The sequence below is a fragment of the Ictidomys tridecemlineatus genome, chromosome 5, assembly GCF_052094955.1.
Source record: "Ictidomys tridecemlineatus isolate mIctTri1 chromosome 5, mIctTri1.hap1, whole genome shotgun sequence".
Taxonomy (NCBI): domain Eukaryota; kingdom Metazoa; phylum Chordata; class Mammalia; order Rodentia; family Sciuridae; genus Ictidomys; species Ictidomys tridecemlineatus.
The window spans coordinates 123,453,995-123,472,463 of record NC_135481.1 but is presented as its reverse complement, the minus strand read 5'-3'; the positions used below and the strand labels follow the sequence as shown (position 1 = coordinate 123,472,463).

The 18,469-nt window shown below is 63.1% G+C and overlaps 1 protein-coding gene and 1 long non-coding RNA gene across 6 annotated transcripts in view; one reads left to right on the top strand and one right to left on the bottom strand.

Moving 5' to 3' along the window:
* Nucleotides 1-3,842, top strand: part of LOC144377973 (uncharacterized) — a 16,306-nt gene extending 12,464 nt beyond the window's left edge. Inside the window, exon 2 of the long non-coding RNA XR_013439351.1 lies at nucleotides 3,455-3,842. This is a non-coding gene — a long non-coding RNA (uncharacterized LOC144377973). The remainder of the gene's footprint in view (nucleotides 1-3,454) is intronic.
* Nucleotides 1-18,469, bottom strand: part of Inf2 (inverted formin 2) — a 26,777-nt gene extending 8,308 nt beyond the window's left edge. The window contains exons 1-13 of one of the 5 annotated variants that reach the window (XM_078051035.1): nucleotides 18,051-18,469; nucleotides 7,235-7,634; nucleotides 6,030-6,145; nucleotides 5,804-5,963; nucleotides 5,344-5,377; nucleotides 4,231-4,372; nucleotides 3,493-3,634; nucleotides 2,490-3,314; nucleotides 1,811-1,956; nucleotides 1,675-1,736; nucleotides 1,165-1,267; nucleotides 915-1,000; nucleotides 406-506 (exon numbers count right to left, since the gene is read on the bottom strand). In XM_078051035.1, coding sequence (XP_077907161.1) covers nucleotides 406-506; nucleotides 915-1,000; nucleotides 1,165-1,267; nucleotides 1,675-1,736; nucleotides 1,811-1,956; nucleotides 2,490-3,314; nucleotides 3,493-3,634; nucleotides 4,231-4,372; nucleotides 5,344-5,377; nucleotides 5,804-5,963; nucleotides 6,030-6,145; nucleotides 7,235-7,625 — 2,308 coding nt within the window. In that variant the 5' untranslated portion in view covers nucleotides 7,626-7,634; nucleotides 18,051-18,469. Of the gene's footprint in view, nucleotides 1-405; nucleotides 507-914; nucleotides 1,001-1,164; nucleotides 1,268-1,674; nucleotides 1,737-1,810; nucleotides 1,957-2,489; nucleotides 3,315-3,492; nucleotides 3,635-4,230; nucleotides 4,373-5,339; nucleotides 5,378-5,803; nucleotides 5,964-6,029; nucleotides 6,146-7,234; nucleotides 7,635-9,175; nucleotides 9,196-15,555; nucleotides 15,708-17,331; nucleotides 17,487-18,050 lie in introns of those variants that run through there. The other 4 variants (XM_078051034.1, XM_013362582.4, XM_078051033.1 and 1 more) reach the window with 4 other exon arrangements.

The following is an 18,469-nucleotide window of genomic DNA, read 5'->3' as shown; positions in this document are numbered from 1 at the left end:
TGGGTCTGACAAGTGTGTGTGTGGGGTATGCATCTGAGGTGTGTGCGTGTGTGTGTCTGACAGGTGCATGTGTGTATGTGTGTCTGAGGTGTGTGTGGGGGTCTGACAGGTGTGTGCGTGTGTATGTGTCTGAGGTGTGTGTGTGTGTGTGTGTGTGTGTGTGTGTGTGTGTGCATGCATTAGTCTGCCCTCGCTTGTGCCTGTGTGTGCAGGACACTGCGTGCACACGTGTGTCTGATGCATTTGTGTCTCTGGTGGGGGCAGCAGTGGAGACAGGGTGGTCTCTGGTGAGGTGGGGGTGGGCACCCCATGGGCCCTCTGCAGCTACCACAACTCGGCCTATAGCAGGAGCTCCTGTCCCCTCCTGCTGGTAGGCCCGTCCCCAGGCTCCCCAGCCCCACTCACTCTCACAGGCGGCGAGCACCAGCTGGGCCTTGGGTCGCACCATGTCCAGCACAATGGCCGTGCCCTCACACAGCAGCATGCACTCCAACCGCAGCTGGTAGCTGTCCGGGCAGAGCAGGGGTCAAGGCTGGGGGCTCCCAAAGCCTGTCTGACTCTGCAGTGTGGGGGCCCTAAGAGTCCACTGGGCACAGAGTTGGTGGGCAGGGCAGAGGAGGGGTCCCACAGCCTGGACCCTTCCACATGCTCTTTAGGGCCTGCCCCAGGATGAGGTGGGGCCAGGCAGGGGCCTAGGGAAAGACCCCATTCCCCTATAGCCAGGGCAGCCTGGGCTGGAGATGCCTTCTCAGGAAGACCCTGGTCCTCTTGGGAGCCCCAGAGCCCCCTCTTTGAGGGAATGGGTGGGGGATGTGGGGCAGGAGTGACGTTGGCAGCCAGCCAGCTGTCCAGGGCCCCTCTGCCCCAGGGCCCCTCTGCCCTCTCCCTCCCTGGGTTCTGGGCAGGCTACTCACCAAGGAATGTCCATCAGGAGGACGTAGAACTGGTCGGCGTTGGCCAGCTTGGCTCGCTCCTCTGTGAATGTCCTCAGGTTTTCGATCTGCCAGAGGAGACCACGTGTGGGCAGGTGTGCACGCCAGCCCTCCTCCTCGGGAAGGCCTCGGGCTGCTCCCAGCCTCCACCACCTGCAGCAGTACCGCCTGGGGCGGAGAGGTGCTGGGACCCTCCCTGCCTGCCTGCTGGGGGGCCAGGGTCTCAGCTCACCTCGTGCTTCTCTGGAAGTAGTTTCAGGAGCTGTTTGAGAACCTCCACGTCAAACTTGGCCGTGTCCCCAGCCCGGATCATGGTGGTGACTTCCTCGTTGGAGCTGAAGGGGTGAGGGGAGGGGGTCACAGAGAGGACAAGCCATCTGTCCAGGGTCACGTGATAATGAGGGTAGGGTCCAACGGCTCACTCCCTGTCAGTATCCCCCTTCCAGAGGGCTGCTTAGGAGTCGGGGTGGGTGGACACAGCTCAGGGTCACCCAGTGAGCTCCTGCAGGGGCCAGTGCCTGAGCTGCAGCATGGAAGAACCTGGGCTGGGAGGCGGGACCATGTGACTGACTGGCCACAGCTTGTCCATAACCTTGGGGGAAAGTCCTGGATGCTCTGGGCCTTTTTCCTCAAGAGCCAGGACTGGTGGCCTCTAGGGTCTCCTGCCCTGAGGAAGGAGCATGCACTGCCCCAGAGTAGCCCGCAGAGGGCGCTGCCGGCCGGGCTGGCTGGAGAGGCTCACCACTTAAACTGCTTCAGGAAGATGTTGAGGTTCAGGCTCTTCTTGGAGTCAAGAAAAGTGACCTGGAAAACCGCCACATGAATGGGTCCCAGGGGGTGACATGGGGGGACCCTGATGATCCTTGCCCCATGCCTACCTCCTTGGGCTCCTTCCTGGCTGGGGCAGCTGTGGGCTCCTTGGGCTTGGCCACGGGGAAGGAGAAGAGCCGCTCAATGCTGGAGAAGTCAGGCTCCACCGCGTCTGTGCCAGGGCTGCTGAGTGTCGCCCACATGGAGTTGCGCTCTGCAGGCGAGGGGCAGGAGAGGGGCACCACCATCAAGCTCACACCCCCTCCCAGGTCTGGGGGGCCAGGGCCAGGTGGGCCAGGCCTCTGAGGGCCGTCAAGGGTACCTTGCCTAGATGCCGTCCTAGGCCAAGCATACAGCAGGCGTTTAATAAGTGCCTGGCAAAGGAAGACCCCTGGCTGCTATTCTACTCTGTGCATGTATGTGGACATGCACTCATGTATCCACATGGTAGGTGACCTGCCCTATCTGGCCTGGGCCTCCTCGAGCATCAGCACCCCAGGCCCCAGGGTGCCAGGCACAGGGCTGAGCATGGGCTGTAGCACCAGAGATGCACACTGCCCACAGGACCAGAGGGACCTCAAAGGAAGCCTCTGCCCTGCTCCGGCCCTGCCCCACACCAAACCACATGAAACTGAGCCCGAGCAGGACCCAGGCTGCCCTGGCCATGCAAGAGTGGGCAAATGCAGGTGCACCACCCCTCCCCAGCACCTCTCGTATGGCACCAGCCTTCAGGCTCCGCAGCCTCACCTCGGGCCACGTTGGACGGAAGTTTCTGCCAGTTCAGTTTCTTCATGCGCAGTGTGGGTGGGTTCACCCTGCGGTGGCTGGGGACCCAGGCCGAGCCCAGGCTGTGGTCCACGTGGGCCACAATGAGCTCTTCCACGCCACCCGCAGGCAGAGTTGGAGGTGGAGGAGGGCCCCAGCCCCCTCCAGGCGGTGGTGGGGGGAGTGGAGGAGGTGGTGGGGGCAAGATCCCGCAGGAGCCAGGCAGGGGAGGTGGCAGAGGGGGTGCTGGGGGAGACACGGCCCCCAGGCCTGGCAAGGGAGGCGGGGGTGGGGGCAGTACTGGGGGAGGCGTGGTCCCCAGGCCTGGCAAGGGAGGTGGAGGGGGTACTGGGGAAGGAGTGGTCCCCAGGTCAGGCAAAGGAGGTGGGGGTGGAGGGGGTGCTGGGGGTGAAAACGTTGACCTTAGGCCTGGCAATGGAGGTGGAGGGGGTATGAGGGGAGACCCAGCTTCCAGGCTTGGCAGGGAAGGTGGGGGTGAAAGGGGCCCAGGGCTGGAACTGGGGAGGGGCGGTGCGGGTGGGGGTGGGGAGTGTGCTGGCTGCTGGGGGGCTGTCTTCCCACTGGTGCTCTGGAGGCCAACTGGGTGCTGGTGGGCAGGAGCTGTGGCCTGCTGCTGGCCCTCCATGCCAGCCAGGGGAGCAGCAGTGTTTTGGGGGGACCTGTCCCTTGGACTCTGGCCTAGGTTGGCCTGGATGCTCTTGTGGGCCTTGTCCAGGGAGGTGGGTCGGGGCCTCCCTCTGCTGAACAGCAGACGCTCAGCCACCTCCTCCAGGGTGCATTCCTGGGCTGCAGCAGGGGAGATGTCCAGGGTTAAGAGAGAGGGCTGGGGACAGAGACAGAAGGAGGCCACCTCCCTCAGACAGAGGATGGGTTAGGGGTCAGGGTGGGCCTCCCCACATGGTCTAATACCTGCTTCTTCCCACCAGGTCGACCCCTCTGCCTGCCTGGCTCACCCCCTGCTCACCATCACTGGCCAGGAGCACGGCCCGGTTCACCAGGCTCTCCAGGGCCTCCCAGAGCAGCTGTCCTGAGCGGCTGGTGGGCTCCAGGTGCAGGAGGCCTTGTAGCACTGACAGCAGCTGGGCTGACACTGGAGAGCAGCTCACCTGAGTGGGGCAGGCCGACAAAGGGCAGGTCAGTGGCAGTGCCCTCCTCTGCCTGTCTGCCAAGGGCATCCGTCCCCACTGACCCCCTTCACATAGCTGAAGGCCTAGTGACGAGCAACTCAGAGACAGGGTTCTTTGTGTTACTGGTGACTCTGGGGACTGTTGGGTGCATTATGGGATATTAAATAGCATCTATGGTTTTCACCCATTTGATGCCAGGAGCAGGCCCTATCTAGTAGTGACCAAGCAAAAATGTCTCCAGATGTTTCTGGGTGGTGCAGAGTCAGTGAGCTAGAAGGAGGGCCTGGGTGCTCTCAGACCCAGTCTCCTAGACTCTCAACTGGCCCTGTAGTTCCCTAAAGTCCTCTGACAGTGACCAGCGAGCCGGGGCCCAGGATGGCATGGTCAACTCAGGGCAGCCCTGGCCCTTGGAACCGATCCTTCTGGATCTTGCAGCCCCAACCCTGTTCCCAGGCTGCCTGCTCTGGGCTCTGCCTCACCTCTGCGCCCTCATCCCTTGCTGCCCCCTGGAGTGTGACCCTCGTTCTACTGCCCAGGTCACAGGAGGGTCTGACCCATGCGCAGCCCAAACACACCTTGTGGAACAGGGATGCAAAGACTTCTTGGTGGCTATTCATGTTGAGGCCATTGCACACACGCTGCAGCTCCTCCTCGTCCTCTGCCTTGGCCTCCTCAAAGGCCTCCAGCTGGATCAGCAGGTCAGCGTCCTCCAGGTCTCTGGGGCAGGAGGGACCGGGGCCAGCTGACCTGCTGCTCCCATCAGCCCTGCTTCCCCAGGAACGCAAGACAGGATGGCCCAGGGCCCCGCTGCACATCTGTTCCTACTCTGCTGACCCGAGGACACTGGGCAAGTCTCCTGGACATCCCTGTGTCTGACATGTGGCCACGGCAGCCAGGGGTAGCAGGTTGAGAGGTGGGCTCAGGTTGGAGCCTCGCAACCTGCTGGGCTGCCCACCTGGGCATCTCCACACCCCTCATAAATGGAGCTCACGTTCTCCTGAGGGCTAAGTGCAGGGTAGAGCCAGGACTTCCTCTGGAGGATGGGAGGGTGTGGTCAAGACCACACCTGAGGCAGGTCCACCAAGCCTACCTGGGAGCAGGGGGCGGGGCTTCTGGCCCCAGCAGGAGGGCCTGAGTGTTCACTGGGCTCAGGCATTGCCAGTCAGCTCAGCCTGGCCAATGAGCAAAGCCCTCAGCAGGCAAGGCCAGCCCCCACCCTCACCCCCAAATTGGCCTGCCATCCACTCAGCAGACCTTTGCCCAAGGCTAGCTTGACAGGACCAGGCCCTGCTGAGTCCCTCAGGCTGGCTTCCCGGTGGGAGTCCAGTAAGTAGAGTCCTGAGGTTGAGATGGGGGTTCTTGGCCAGGTGGGTCTGGCAGGGTAGGATTCCGAGTCGGCAACTAGAACACACTTGATTCAGAGGAGGGATGAAAGGCTGCCAGCGTGACTCCTGGGGATCCCTGGGCTCGGTGTGAACCACCCGAACGTCACGTCTCGCACTGTGTCTGGCTACTCGAGTACCGGGTGCCAGCCTGAGGCCCGGCCTCGGGGCAGGCCACTGGGCTTCTCCTGGAAGCTGCCTCTGCCATCTAAGGTCTGTTAGGGCCAGGCTAGGACACCAGGGAAGGTGGGCTCGGTCTGGGGAGCAGAGGGGAGGCCAGCAGAACCAGCCACAGCAGGGACTCACCGCAGTCGGGTCAGAATGTCCAGGAGCTGCAGCCCTGGAAAGGGATGGGGGGTCAGAGGGTTCAGAGGCGGCCTCTGTCCCCCAGGTCTCCTGCCCATTCACCCCACTGCACGCATCACCCGGCTCACAGGACATCAGGGTCCTGAGGCTCCAGAGGTGGGTGACATGTTGGCTACACCATGTTACTCCTTCAGTGGTCACTGCCAGAGTGGGCAGGACTGCAATTAGGGACCAGACTACCCTTTTCCTTCTGCTGCCCAACCAGCCTCTAAACGGAGACGGATGTCCAGTTCTGAGGCCTGTGACCACTAAAGGCACAGTGGTGGCAGGAGACTCCCCTACCCTGGCCCGGGCTGGGCTGGCCCAGGGGACTCTTGGAAAGACCTGCCAGGTGCCTGGCCAGAAGGAGGGCAGTCAGGAGCCCTGGGCAGCAGAGGGTACCAGGCTGGGTGGCAGTTACCGATGAACTCGCTCCGCAGCTGGGTGCGGGTACGGAGGTCCTCGGGGCCAAGGATGACAGCATTGACCACGCTGAGCAGGGTGACCACGTAGGGCACGTTGTCACTGTCAGAGAGCTCGTTCATGATGACACTGAAGCGGTACTGCTGGCTGCACACCGTCTGCAGGGAGGGTGGGGTCAGTGTGCTCTGGGGCGGTCCTGCACCCAGCCACAGCCCGGCACTCACCTTGTAGTGGTCCAGGGCATCCAGGGTCAGTGCGTGGCCCTCAGGCGAGTAGATGCACAGGGCGGCCAGCAGCTCAAACACCTGCTTCTTGACCATCACATTGGACGTGTCCAGGGCTGCAGATGGGGGTGTCTCATGGGTCCCCTATCCACCCTCCCTGGCCAGCCTTGCTCAGGGCACTGCCTGCCAGGGGGATCTCCCTCCAGGCCTGGCACATAGACACCAGGGGGCGCTGTGTGCTCACCCATGCCCACAGTAGGTGCTGGCACAGGGCTCTGCCTGCCAAGGTGACCTGCCTCCCAGACCACCTGGAGGAAGGGGAAGGTGACCCTAGCACTCCCAGGGTCAGATGAGGCTGGACTAGGATGGCCCCTGCCGCTGGCTCTGGGCTGTTTTCCCCGAGCTCAGTACCAGCTGTGTTCCCAGCAGATAGCCTGATGTCTCTTCCCCTGAACCTCTGCCTTCCACCCCATCTCCAGAGCTGGGAAAGGTCCGGAGGGGTCTCTCCTCCGTCCTGCTGAGAACAGGCCACAGGGCTTGACAGAGGCTAGCTGGGCCCAGCCTAGAAGGGGCTGAGGTTGGTGTGGGCCTACGTTGGACAAGCGATGGGTGGCCTCTGGCTTCCTCACCACACAGGCCCCTGCTGTTCCCACTGTCCCTGGAGCCTGAGTGCCACCCTGGAGTAGCACAGCTGGGAGACAGAGGACCCAGAGACTGCCATGTGTCTCACAGGGGCCACAATGAACTCTGGCCACAGCCTGCGGAGACCCCCTGGGGCCAGAACATGAAGCACACGCAGCCCTTGGGGCCACAAGGCAGGAAGCAGTAGGCACAAGAGGCCAAGGCCAGGCTCTGCCTGCCAGGAAGGACAAGCCCTCTAGGGCAGGAGGGGGGACAGCAGGGTGGAGAGCTGTGGAGGGTGCTGAGAGGTGGACAGCAATAGCAGGAGTGGGCCAGACATGGGGCTGCGATGGCTAAGGTCCACGGGCTTGGAGCCAGGTGGAGCATATGTGGGGGCCACTCAGGTGGACATTGGGAGAACCAGGGCCTGAAGCCAGGGGTGGAGCCAGCACAGGGCTGACGGAGTCACAGGGCGGAGGGAGAACGGGGACAACCCCGTGCGAGTGGTGGAGGGAGAGAGGTGGCCTGCCCTGTGCTTGGCAGCCAGGGGCTGCGCCCACGTCACCTGGGCAGGCCTGGCTCACCCTGGGACAGCTGGCGCACGTAGCCCTGGTTGCTGAGGATGTACTCGATGCCCTGCTGCGAGTTCATGACGGCACGCACGCAGCTGACGCAGGTGAGCTGCAGCAGGGCGTCCGCGATGCGGGCCACGCCACGGCCCGACAGCCGGGCCAGCGCCTCCAGCAGCAGGTCCAGGCCGCTCTGCTCCAGGAACTGCACCATCCAGCCGCCATCGCTGCTCTCCAGGCGCTTGCGCAGGCCTGAGTAGTTGACCACGGAGGGCATCTGGAGCAGCCGGATGCAGAGCTCAGGGTCGGCACTCTCCAGGTTGGCCTCCGTGGGGTCCGAGTCCTGCGGCCCCAGCTTCTCCTTCAGCGCGGCCCACTTGCGCTGTGCTCCCTCCTTCACCGACATCTTGCCAAACTGCAGGGTCCAAGAGGGACAGGGCCGTCAGCTCAGCCAGAGGGGAGGCCAGGGCCCAGCTGTCACCATGGCATGGGGATGCCACTTTCCGCTGCCTCAGTTTCCCCTCATGCTTCCAGCTCAAGCCCTGAGGAGCTGGGAAGGCCTCATCGAGGGCTCCCCTGGGCCTGCACAGGCAGCGAGTCCCCCATTCCCACGAGGACCTGAGGCTCAGAGCAGGGTCAGAGGACCTGCCATCCCTGCAGAACTTGGATCCTGATGGGCTGCAGTGGCCAGGCTGGCTGGAACAGCACTGGGCAGTGGCAGCGACACAACAAAGCGCCCTTTTCTTTCTGGGTGCTTCCCGGGCCGCCTACAGCTTTGGCAGCAGGGCTGGGAGGAGGGGTGGGTCACAGGGCTCCAGTTGCCCCCAGCAGGCAGCAGCCCCGCCAGGCCAGTCTCCCCAGGCCTGGCAGCCTCTGGTGGGTGGAGGGCACACCAGTGAGGAGCGGACGCTGGGTACATGGGGTGCACCTGGTCAGGGGCAACAGGCTGACTGCAGCCCAGACCTTTCCCCAAAGCAGAACACAGGACAGGCAAAACCACCCTGCTCTCACCTCCACCCACCCCTGGCCCTGCCTGGGTCCAGCTGGCTGTGACGCCGTCCCCACCGTAGTCCCCAGAGACTGGCCTCAAAGGTCAGGGGCATCCCAGGCCCTCATGCAACCATGTATGGCTGGATCTTATATTTAGCCCCTGAGAACCAGAGTGTGGTGCAGGGAGTGGGAGGCAGGGTTTGGTGGAACACGGCCCCAGGGCTTCAGACCCCTCCAAAGCCCCAGGCTCTCCCTGCACCCTCCACCTGACCCCAGCTGTCCCCTCTCCCGTGGCAGGCATTTACACTGGCCAGGTTTGGGTGGGGGAAACAAGGCAGCCCCTGGGAGGCAGGGTTACATGCCCACGGCCCCACAGCTGGTGACCCTGGAGTCTGCTAAATGTCCAGTGCAGCCTCGCATCAAGTACTCCCTCACCCAGTAAACTAGAGGGGAGACCCCAGGCCAGAGGGACCACCCAGGAGACCATGGCCACACTGGAGGAGTAAGCCGAGGGAGCTCTGGGTCCCAGTGCCTGCCCTCACCCTGGGGCCCTGCTGGGCTTTGTCCTGGTGAGCATCGTGGGAGCACCCAGCCTGCTTAGTCCCTATCTCTTGCTTATCCACCTGCCCTGCAGGGCCCATGGGCCCCCTCTGGCAGGAACCTGGTGTGGACAAGAGGGCTGTCCTATGCATGTGGACCCAGCTCAGGCCATCAGCAGGTCTCTGCTCAGTCATTCTTAGCAAAGCCTCAGTTTCCTCATCTGTGTCTTGGACATCTGGTGGCTGGAGCATCCTAGGGGCTGTGGGTGTGGACACCCCTGGCCTACAGGCAGTGAGGGGGCCGTCTGGGTGGATACCAGCCCCACAGCTCCTCAATCTAGGTCCTATGCTGGGCCTCAGAGTGGGGAGCCCGCGCCCTCCCCCAGGCCTGGCCCTCAGGCCGTCCTCCCTCCGTCTGTCCACTTACCCAAATGCGCAAAACCTTGCGGCTGCCTCTGCCCACCCATTCCTGTCTCAGGCTTCTCATCACCGCAGACCCCTAAGCTGCAGGATCCCGTCTTCAGGTGGCCTCCACCAACCTCGGCCCTCGGCCCTCCCGGGCAGCCTCAGGTTCCCAGAGCCCTCTGGGTGGCGAGAGAGCCAGGGCTCCAGAGCCAGGAGGAGCAAGACTGCCGGCCTCTGCACATCTCCCCCCACCCTGAGGAGGCTCCCAGAACTGACCCTCCCTCCCCACCCATCCTCTGCTCCATTGGCCAGAGCTGCCGTCCCCTTGGCACAGACTGGGTGGGACGGACGGAGTGTGAACCCTCCCAGGCCAGGCCTCTGGCATCCAGGGTGCCCTCTCCAGCCAGGAGCCCCAGGGGCCCTTGGTGCAGGGGAACCTGATCTTTCAGAGATAGCAGTCACCTAGAACTGACCCACCAGGCTCCAGGCTGTCAGACCAAAGTTCAGGGTGCTCTGGACCCTCCCGGCCCTGGGCACCCACCATCCTCAGGACTTCAGGCTCTCTCCCTATAGACCCCAACTGACAGGAGCCCTCAGCCTGTGGGGCAGCACCTGGGCAGGAGGTTGTGTCCTGGCCCCATGCCCTGTCCTGGGGCTGAGCTGCACACTGCCCCACTTGGCCCTATGTGGGGCAGCAGGTTGGGGCAGGGGTCTACTGGGTGTGGGTCAGCTGGGACAGGGAATTCAGCCAGACACCCAGAGGCAAGGTGAGGGCACTCCTCCCTCTGACACTGGCCAAGCTGCCAAATCTCATGGGGGACGGGCCCATTCATAGGGTCAGGCCCTGACCAGGGATGTCCTCCTGGAAACATCCCAGCTCTGCAGGATGCAGCTGGGTACACAAAGGGACCATGGTGACTGATGGACAGAACTCCCACCCACGATTTGTAGCCACCAGTCCAAATGTCAAACAAAACCTGGCAGCAATTGGCCCCAACAGCTGGGACTTGATTAATGATTGACAGTTTCCATAATTTTTGCACCTGCTTCCAACTTGGAACCAACCAGAGGAAGGCAGACCCCTAAGCTGCAGGATCCCCTCTTCAGGTGGCCTCCACCAGCGCATCCCCGAGGCGTCCCTCTTTTCTACAGACAAATCTATAAAGCTCTCTCCCTCTCCTCCCTGCCTTCAGGTCCCTGACAGGCACAAGAGGTGGCGGCTGACCCCCCACAGATGGTTCCAAATAAGCAGCCTCCACAGGCCCCCACGGGCTGCGCATGGGCACCGGGGCAGGAGAATCCAGTTTACAGATGTCACGAGGCCATGTGGAACACTCGGAAGCCTCCAGAGCTCCTCTTGGGCTTACCAGCCATGTTCCACGCACCTGGCCCTTCCCCTCCACCCCTACATGTCCTCAGGCTGAGAGTCAGGGTCCCAGATGGCCTGGCACAAGCCAGAACCCAGGACTATCTTCAGCTCAGACTCCCTGGGGTGGCAGCATGGCCTCCCCCGGGGCATATGAATCTGCATTCCCACAGCTTCCGCAGGGTCCCAGCTCTGCGGGGCCCGAGCACCTAGGCTCAGCCCCTTGGGACGCTGAAGGTCAGGGCACCGAGAAAGGTCCCCTCTGCCCCCAGAGTCCCCTTCTAGTCAGTGAACCGCAGTGGAAGGGCCTCAGGTGCAGTGCTTGAAGCCCTGGGGACTCCAGCTCCACATTGCTGGGGTCACTGTGGTTCTTTCCCAGTGGCTTTTTCTACCAACAAGGGTTTCCACTGGGATGGGCCAGGCACAGCACAGACCACGATGCCAAAGGCCTGGTCTCCCTCCCTGTGAGGGCCATCCCAGATTTGAGGGCCCACCCTGCCCTCTGGAGGAGAGGTCCAAGAGGCCCTGGGCCACCTCCCAGGTATGACTCCTGTCTGCCTCCTCTGCCTGGGCCTGGCCAGTCCAGAATGGAGACGCCTGCCAGCCTCCCTCATGCCTGGCCACTGTGCTGCTCACGGAAGCCAGGCGGCCACTGCCCCTGCCTGGTAGTCACCTGTCAGGCTGAGCTGGGGCATGCAGAGCAGGACCAATGCTGCCCCCAAGGTCAGACACCACTTACCCAGCCCCTGCTGAGTAGATGGAGAAACAGGGCCAGAGAGGGGCGGCTGCCCAGGTGGGCACCAAGCTGTGCACAGTGGCCAGGAGGCCTGCACATTACCCTGGCCTCCAGCAGGCCACCGTGGGGATCCTGGCTCTGTGGGGGACCTGGTGAGCCCTTCAGCCTCTGGGCCTCAGCTCCCTCACCCCCGCAGCAGGGTCCCTGGGTCCCCAGCCCCACCAGGCCTGGAGATCCACGACATGCTCTGATCAGGCTCCCCATGAGCAGGCTGGCCCTTGAGCCTGGACACTGGGGAGGTGGGTGCTGCCATCTGTGGCCCATTCCTGCAAGGACTGACAATCCAAGGGGCTCTGGGGACCTCAATGCAGTGGGGGCACGTGAGGCCCGGGAGGGGGGCCTGGGGTGGGGTGGCAGGTCTGAGGGGGCCTGCTGGCACCAGCGTGGGGGCTGGCATGCTTCTGGGCCTAGATCCAGCAGAGGCGTGGGGAGGGTGAAGGAGGGAGCCTGTCTTCCAGGGGTGGGCGGAGAGCATGGCAGGAGCGGGATTCCGGAACTGCAGCAGGGGCTGCCACACTGTATTTTTAGCTCCTCCAAAAGCCCAAATTTTTCCACTGCCTGGCAACCCTCAGCTCTCCATAGCTGCTCGCCTTCCTGGCAGCTCCCTGGAGTTCAGGAGCAGCCCCCAGAGCTGAGTCTGTCCTGCTGCGACCCCGTCAACTTCCCTCTTAACTATAATCTGGGCTCCCTTGAGCCTGACCCAGCAAGTATAGCACCTTCCCATCAGGCTGCAGGCCGTTGGGGACAGGGCTGCCTTGTGGGGTCACCTGCCTTGTGGGCCGTGGATCATATAGGGCTGGAGGTGGCGGTGGCCAGGGAGCAGGCTGGGGCAGTAGGGCCCTGGGGAGCACTGAGGTGTGCAGCCCAGAAAAGGGAGTCCGAGGAGGGGGCGGGCGGAAGGCACTCCTGGCCGTGTTGAATCCAAAGCCAGAATCACAGGAGCAAGAAGCCTTGGGTAGGATTTCACCCACATGCCTGTGACGTGTCCCTGGGACACCTGCTGAATGCCAACAGAAACAGTAAACAGGAAGTGCTTGCTGGGGCCCGGTGGGCGATGCCTGGCCTGGGCCCGGGCAGGAGGGTCTGGCACAGGGCTGCCTGTGCTGAGCACTGTGTGTCTGGGACTCTATTAAGGGGCTGGGGGGGTCTCAGAGTCCCCTCCTCCTGAGCTCAGCTCACTCAGCTCGCCTTAGGAGGACAGGAAGGGCGGAGGCCTCCACGCCAGGACGCTGGGCTTCCATTTCCACCTGCTCTGACATAAAGCAGGGCTAGGGTGCCCTAGACTTGCACTGTCACCAGAGGGGTCCCTCTGGGCCTGAGTCTCCCCAGCTGCACAGAGTAGGGCCACTGGGTGTTTGCTTAGGGCCTGGCCCCTCCAACATTCTGGGGGTTTTGGTATAGAGTCTGGGGCCAGAGAGAGGCGTGGGGTAATGACAAAGACGGTGGCCACCAGTCAGGGACTCTTGGAGTCCAAGGTCCTCACCCTCAGCAGCACCTTCTGTGCTGGGCCCCATCAGCACTGTGGAGTGCAGGGGTGTGGTTCTTGGGCTCAGATGAGGAAGCCAAGGGACTTGCACAGGCCCTGCAGGCGGCAGTGCTGGGATGACCTTGGGCTGATGTGCCGCAGGCCTGTCCACCTACAGGAGCTGAATGGGGGATGGGGCAGGCAGCCTGAAGGCCCCAGCCTCATCCCAGGATGCCTGCTGGGTCCTCTCCCCAAGACTGGTCACTTGTCCCTCCCGGTCCCTTCGATGCTCCCCAGGGAGGGATGGCCAGCTTCAGGACTCGGGTTCTGACTGCTGAGTGCTCCTCTGGGCCTCGCGATGTCCGGTCCTGAGCCTGCGCTCCACAAGCCCCCCAAGGTGTCCCAGAACCAGGCCACCCCCCCAGGAGCAGGGAGAACAAAGGCAGCCTGGGAGCGGGAGGGGCCCGGCCTGCAGCCCCCAGCATGAGGGTGGCTGCCAGGGAAGGCACTCAGCTCCGATTCCAGGCACAAAGGGGCCTACAGCTGGGCACAGGTGCCTTGGACGGCCCACTGGACTCCCGTTCCCGTCTTCCACACGTAGGAGCATGTCAAAGCCACTCCTGGACTGGAGTGCACCAAAGGGCCATGCTCTGACTGCCCACACCCAAAGACCAGGCCAGCTTGACAACCAGGAGTCAGCTGGGACAGTGCTTTAGTCTCCCAGGCCCCTGCTCCTCCACAGCCAGCACCAGGGGACCTGTTGGAACTGACTGGGTGAGTGAGATCCTTGGCATGGGTGTGGCATGCCTGTTATCCTGGGGAAGTGTCAGTGCCAGGCCCTCAGGAAAGCCAGCCGATTCTGTACTCAGTTTTCTTGTCTGTAAAACGGGCAGGGTGTTCTCCAGGGGCCTGTGGCTCCTGCCCTCAGCTGGCTCGGCCAGCACTGCCCTCAGTGCCCACCCCTCACCCCCCAGAGGCAACTTCCTGGGCCCAGAAGCCCCTGCTCTCCTGCCTGGCCCTCTGAGCTTGAGGTCCCCCAGGAATCTTGCTCTCAAGCCACTCACATCTGTGCACACAGGAGGCAGACAGGCAGGGACAGGCAGCGCCTGGGCCAGTGAAGAGCAGCCTGCCCCCTGCTGCTGGGCGCAGGCGGCAGTGCCAAGCTGTACTTGGAGCAGAACGGGGACAACAGGCACGTGGAAGGTGGGGGAGGCAGGCTGCACGTGGAGGCCACAGCCCAGGGCCAGGCACAGATGGGGAGACTGAGGCCATGAAGATGTTCTCATGCAGCCGGAGGCTGACTTCTAGGCCATGTCCAGCACTGGACAAGGACCAAGATCAAGCTCAGCATGGAGAAGCCCCTGCTGCACATGCCAGACTGTCTGGGGGAAGCTGCCACCGGGCATGTCCAGCTAGGACACCTGCCAGCTCTCTGACCCACTGTGCTTGGGATGGGTCTCCACACTAGCTCTGATGTTGGGGCTCAGTGGCACCAACTGCAAAATGGAAAGCAGACCCTGCCTCCGGCTCCCCAAGTGTTTTCTGGCTGTTCTTCTGTCCATCAAGGGCTCCCTATTGGGCCCTGGTCAGACTGGCCTCCTGGCAGCCCAGGCCACACACCCTGCCTGGGGAGATGTCTGCCTCCACTGTGAGGCTGGCCAGGGCACATCCTCAGGGGAGGGGGGCAGCTCTCCAGGCCACCCTCCCCTCCCTTCTCATGCTAGACCTGGAGAACTCAGAGCAGCTCCAGCTCAGGGAAGGGGCAGTGGAGAGAGCTGTGGTCACGTGCTGGCAGGAGGCCTGCTGCTCAGGATACCTGCCCCAGGATTCTGCAGAAGCCTCCATTACTGGCCAGGGCCCAGCCTGGTCTCCTGGGTGCCAGCACACCAGGGGAGCAAGAAGAAGGGCATAGAGGCTGGCAGAGCCCTGCCTGGCTGTCTACTCCAGACTCTCCCAGTCCCATTCTACCCCCTCTGCTATCCTGCCCACCCCTGCTTCCTGTAGCAGGGTGCAGCTGGGAGAAGCCACAGGGGTTGGGAAGATAGAACAAGAAAGAGGCCATGGCCATTCTGTCCTCAGATAGCGCTGGAGAGGGGCCTTGGCTTCAGTCTTCCCACCAGACCATGACCCCAATGCCCGATAAAGCAGCAGCTCCAGGGCCTGGGGCAGCTGGCACAAGGGCAGATGCCCACAGGGCTTTGTAAGTGTCTCCTGCCAGAAAGGATGACCCCAAGTCTGTAACCCAATGGTTCTGCCTCAGTGTTCTCACCCGTGAAATGGACAGCATTTGAAGTACTTGCACCTCATGGGATAGGCACGAGGGCCAGATGGAGCAGTGGGAATATGGCAGGCCGGTCCACTTCCCTCCACTCTCTCAGCTCTCAGACACCGCTCAGGAGCCATGAGTGGTGAGAAGACAGGCCAGGCTTGGGCCAGCTCTTCAGGGCTGAGGCAGAGGGGAAACCTGGGCAGCACCCAGCACTGATCTTTACTTAATCACTTGAGAAAGGGGCTGTAAGAGAGTTCTTGCAACAGCCCCCGTGGGGGACAGGCCAAGTTGCCCCTGCTTTCCTTGCCTGGCTCATGTACAGCTGGTGGTCAGCTGGAGGTCGCAGGTGCTGGGCAGACGAAGCTGTGAGCGGGTTGGGAACTCAGGCTGTCTGAGTACCTGGGGGAAAGAGTCTCCTCACTAAAGTGAGCCGGCAGGGTAGAGGCCTCTAACAGGAGGCCACATGTTTTGGGCCTGCTTTCACACCTCCAGTGACTGACACTCACCCCGATACCTCCTTGTCCTTGACACTGGGTGCTCCTGAGGGACAGCCCCTCAGAGACTAGCTGTGCTGGCCTTTGCCACCCAGCTCTCCTGGCCTTGTCCACAGAAGTGGGCATGCCCTCCTCAATGCATTGTGTCCACTGGGCCATGTCCACTGTGGCCACCTATTAGACTCCTGCTGTATGCAAGACCAAAGCAGGGGAGGGGTCAGGCAGCAGAATCAGGCCCTATCCCTCCCACCATGGGGTCCTTGACAAGGCACTTCAAAAAGCTGGGGCTTGAGCCTGCTTCAGACAGCACCCACTGCCCCACCCAGGGCTGGTAAGCTCCACCTGGCCCAAGCTACAGAGGATCCCATGTCCTCCTGTGGCCTTCATGACCCTGAAACTTTCCCAACCTGGAAACAACTGCACTTTGATGGCAGGCGGAGTCTACTTCAGGTAGGAGGCTCAGTCCCAGAGCACACAGCCTGTGCAATTAGCTGACAGGCGTCAGCACCCCCACAAAGTGTGGGGGGGTGACGAGGGTTAACTCTTTGCCCTACCAGTTACCAGGTCCTGGAGAGCAGAGCCCTCCACAGCAGCCAGCTGGGCGGGTTCACGGAGGGAGGGCAGCCCCTCCTGCCCCTCAGTCCTCCTGGAGACTCGCCCTTTGCTTGCCAGGGGCCTCTGATAGTCTGGAGCTCCAGCTCTTGGGAAGGCTGGGAGGCAGACCAGGCAATGGTGTCTGCAGCTCTGGGGGCCAAACTGACTTTTTTAACAGAAAGTTGCTGATGACCTGAGGGGACAAGGGCAGGGTGAAGCCTCAGACCCCATCCCTGCAACCAAAGGCCACAGTGTTCACTTCCTGCAGGCCCTGCCCTGGGCAGCTCCCTGAGCGAGGTTTGCAGGGCAGCAGGGAGGACATCTGTGCCTCAGCTGCCGATCCCACTCTTCAGTGTAGATGGGAACTGAGACCCAGAGAGGCAGGGTCCCACCCATGGCATTGCCAGAGCAAGGGACAAGGATGACAGAAGGGAACTTCCCCACTCCAGCCTGGGTGCGGGCACCCATGCCACTCCGACTCTGGGTTTGACCAGCTGGGGTGTGGTGCTGCCACTGTGCAGCCTGGAGTCCTGGGTGGCTGGAGGATCAGAAAGACCTGGCTGTGGGACTGTGCTCCCCAGGGTCAGCTGTGGGCTGGGTTGGGGCAATGCACAGTCATGATCACTCCTGGGGTCCCTGCCTAGGAAGAGGAGCATAAAAACACTCCCACCCCCAACAATCTCAACTGTGAGAGGGCACACTCCCCAAGGCCAGGCGCTGGTGTGCTAGGGCGGGGCAGCACCCACCAGCGCAAGCAGGGGCAGCTAGAAACCTAGCAGTCAGGGCGCGGCCGCAGACCCGCCCACGCCTGGGGTGCCACGGGGCAGGGGACCGGAGTTAAAGTTTATTCTCTCAACTGTGGCTGATTCACGGTCAGGATGTGGCAGCCTCGAGGCGGGAACTGCTTGCCCCAGGGAGGCCCAGCGGATCGTGGCCCGCCACCCGCCGGTGGTTTGCGCTCTGGCCGCACTTCGGCGCCAGCCGCAGACCAGGGCGGGGCGCGCGGAACAGCGAGGCCAGGGGCGCCAAGTCCCCACCCCGGGAACTGGTCCCCCGCCGCCCCGCGGGCCCGCGCCATCACTCGGGGCGCACCCGCGGGGGCTCGGAGTCCCCTTCCAAGCGCGCAGCGCCCCCGCCTCCTCCCGGACTCAGTTTACCCTGGGGTCCTGGCCGGCCCGGGGGCTGCGGACTTACCGGGTGGGGGCGCCGGCGGGGCGGTGGCGCGGCCGGCGCTGGGTCCCGGCGGGTCGGGGGCCGCGGGCAGTCGGCCCCACTGCGGTGCTCCGCACAGTCAGACCCGGCTAGCGCGGGCTCGGGCGGGGCCCGACAGAGGAAAGGGAGGCGCCGCCCCGCCCTCCAGCGGCCACGTGGGGGGCGGGCTGGGGTGGGGTCGCCGGGGAGGCCCCGCCCGCTGCACCCGAGGAGGGAGCTTGCAGGGGTCTCCCCGAGCGCCTATGAGAACGCCCTGGAGGGGCCCCTTTTCCACCCGGCCAGCCTATCCCGGGTGGGCGCAGACCTGGGTAGGAGATGGCGGGAATTCGTCCCCTTAGTCGGAGCTCACTGTCAGCTGCCTGCCCCTTCCCCCGCGACTCCCCCGCCCTCCTAGGATCCTCAAGGTCCACTCCCACGGATAGCCCTAACTCTGGCGAGCCCACCCCACGGAGGCAGAGGGACGGGATTCCTTGGTGCTCTCCCTCTGGGTAAAGGAGAGCCTTGTCAAACCTGTGTCCAGAGGCAGTCCCCTCTGGGAATGGACAGCATACCCCCCCCACCCCCAGTTCTATGAGAACCTGCTCCGGTGACCTCAGACTGGGCTGTGACTCTGCTGAGCTTTCAGTTTTCCCAGCTGTAAAGTGGTACCTCCACAGTAGCATGAGGGTGGATGGGAACCGTGGATTAGGGTTACCCCTCACCTGGCCTTGACTCTCCACTGTGAGGGAACTGCGCAGCCCAGGGCCAGAGAAGGCTCTTCAGACTTGAGTCCAGCTGGCTTCCTAACCTTGCAGCCGATGGCATGCCCTCTGGGTGCTCCCCATACTCCCCCATCCTTCCCGGTCTCTGAATGTCTACTCCTGGAGCAGATTCACTCCCAGTCCCAGCAGCCTCAGCCCTGGAAATCTCCCTGGCTCAGCCCCAGTACAGAAGCAGCCTGTCTGCCAGCCACTGCCCAAGGAGAGCCCTGAGTGCCCTGTGAGCCCAGGGGAGCCGCCAGGGCCAGCACTGACTGGCTCTTCCCTGTGCAGGGACTCAGCCATTCTTGGAATGCATGAGTCCTTGCGGAGGCCCTACCTTCTGCCCACCACCCCCCAGCTAGAGTTCTGGCCTCCTTGTC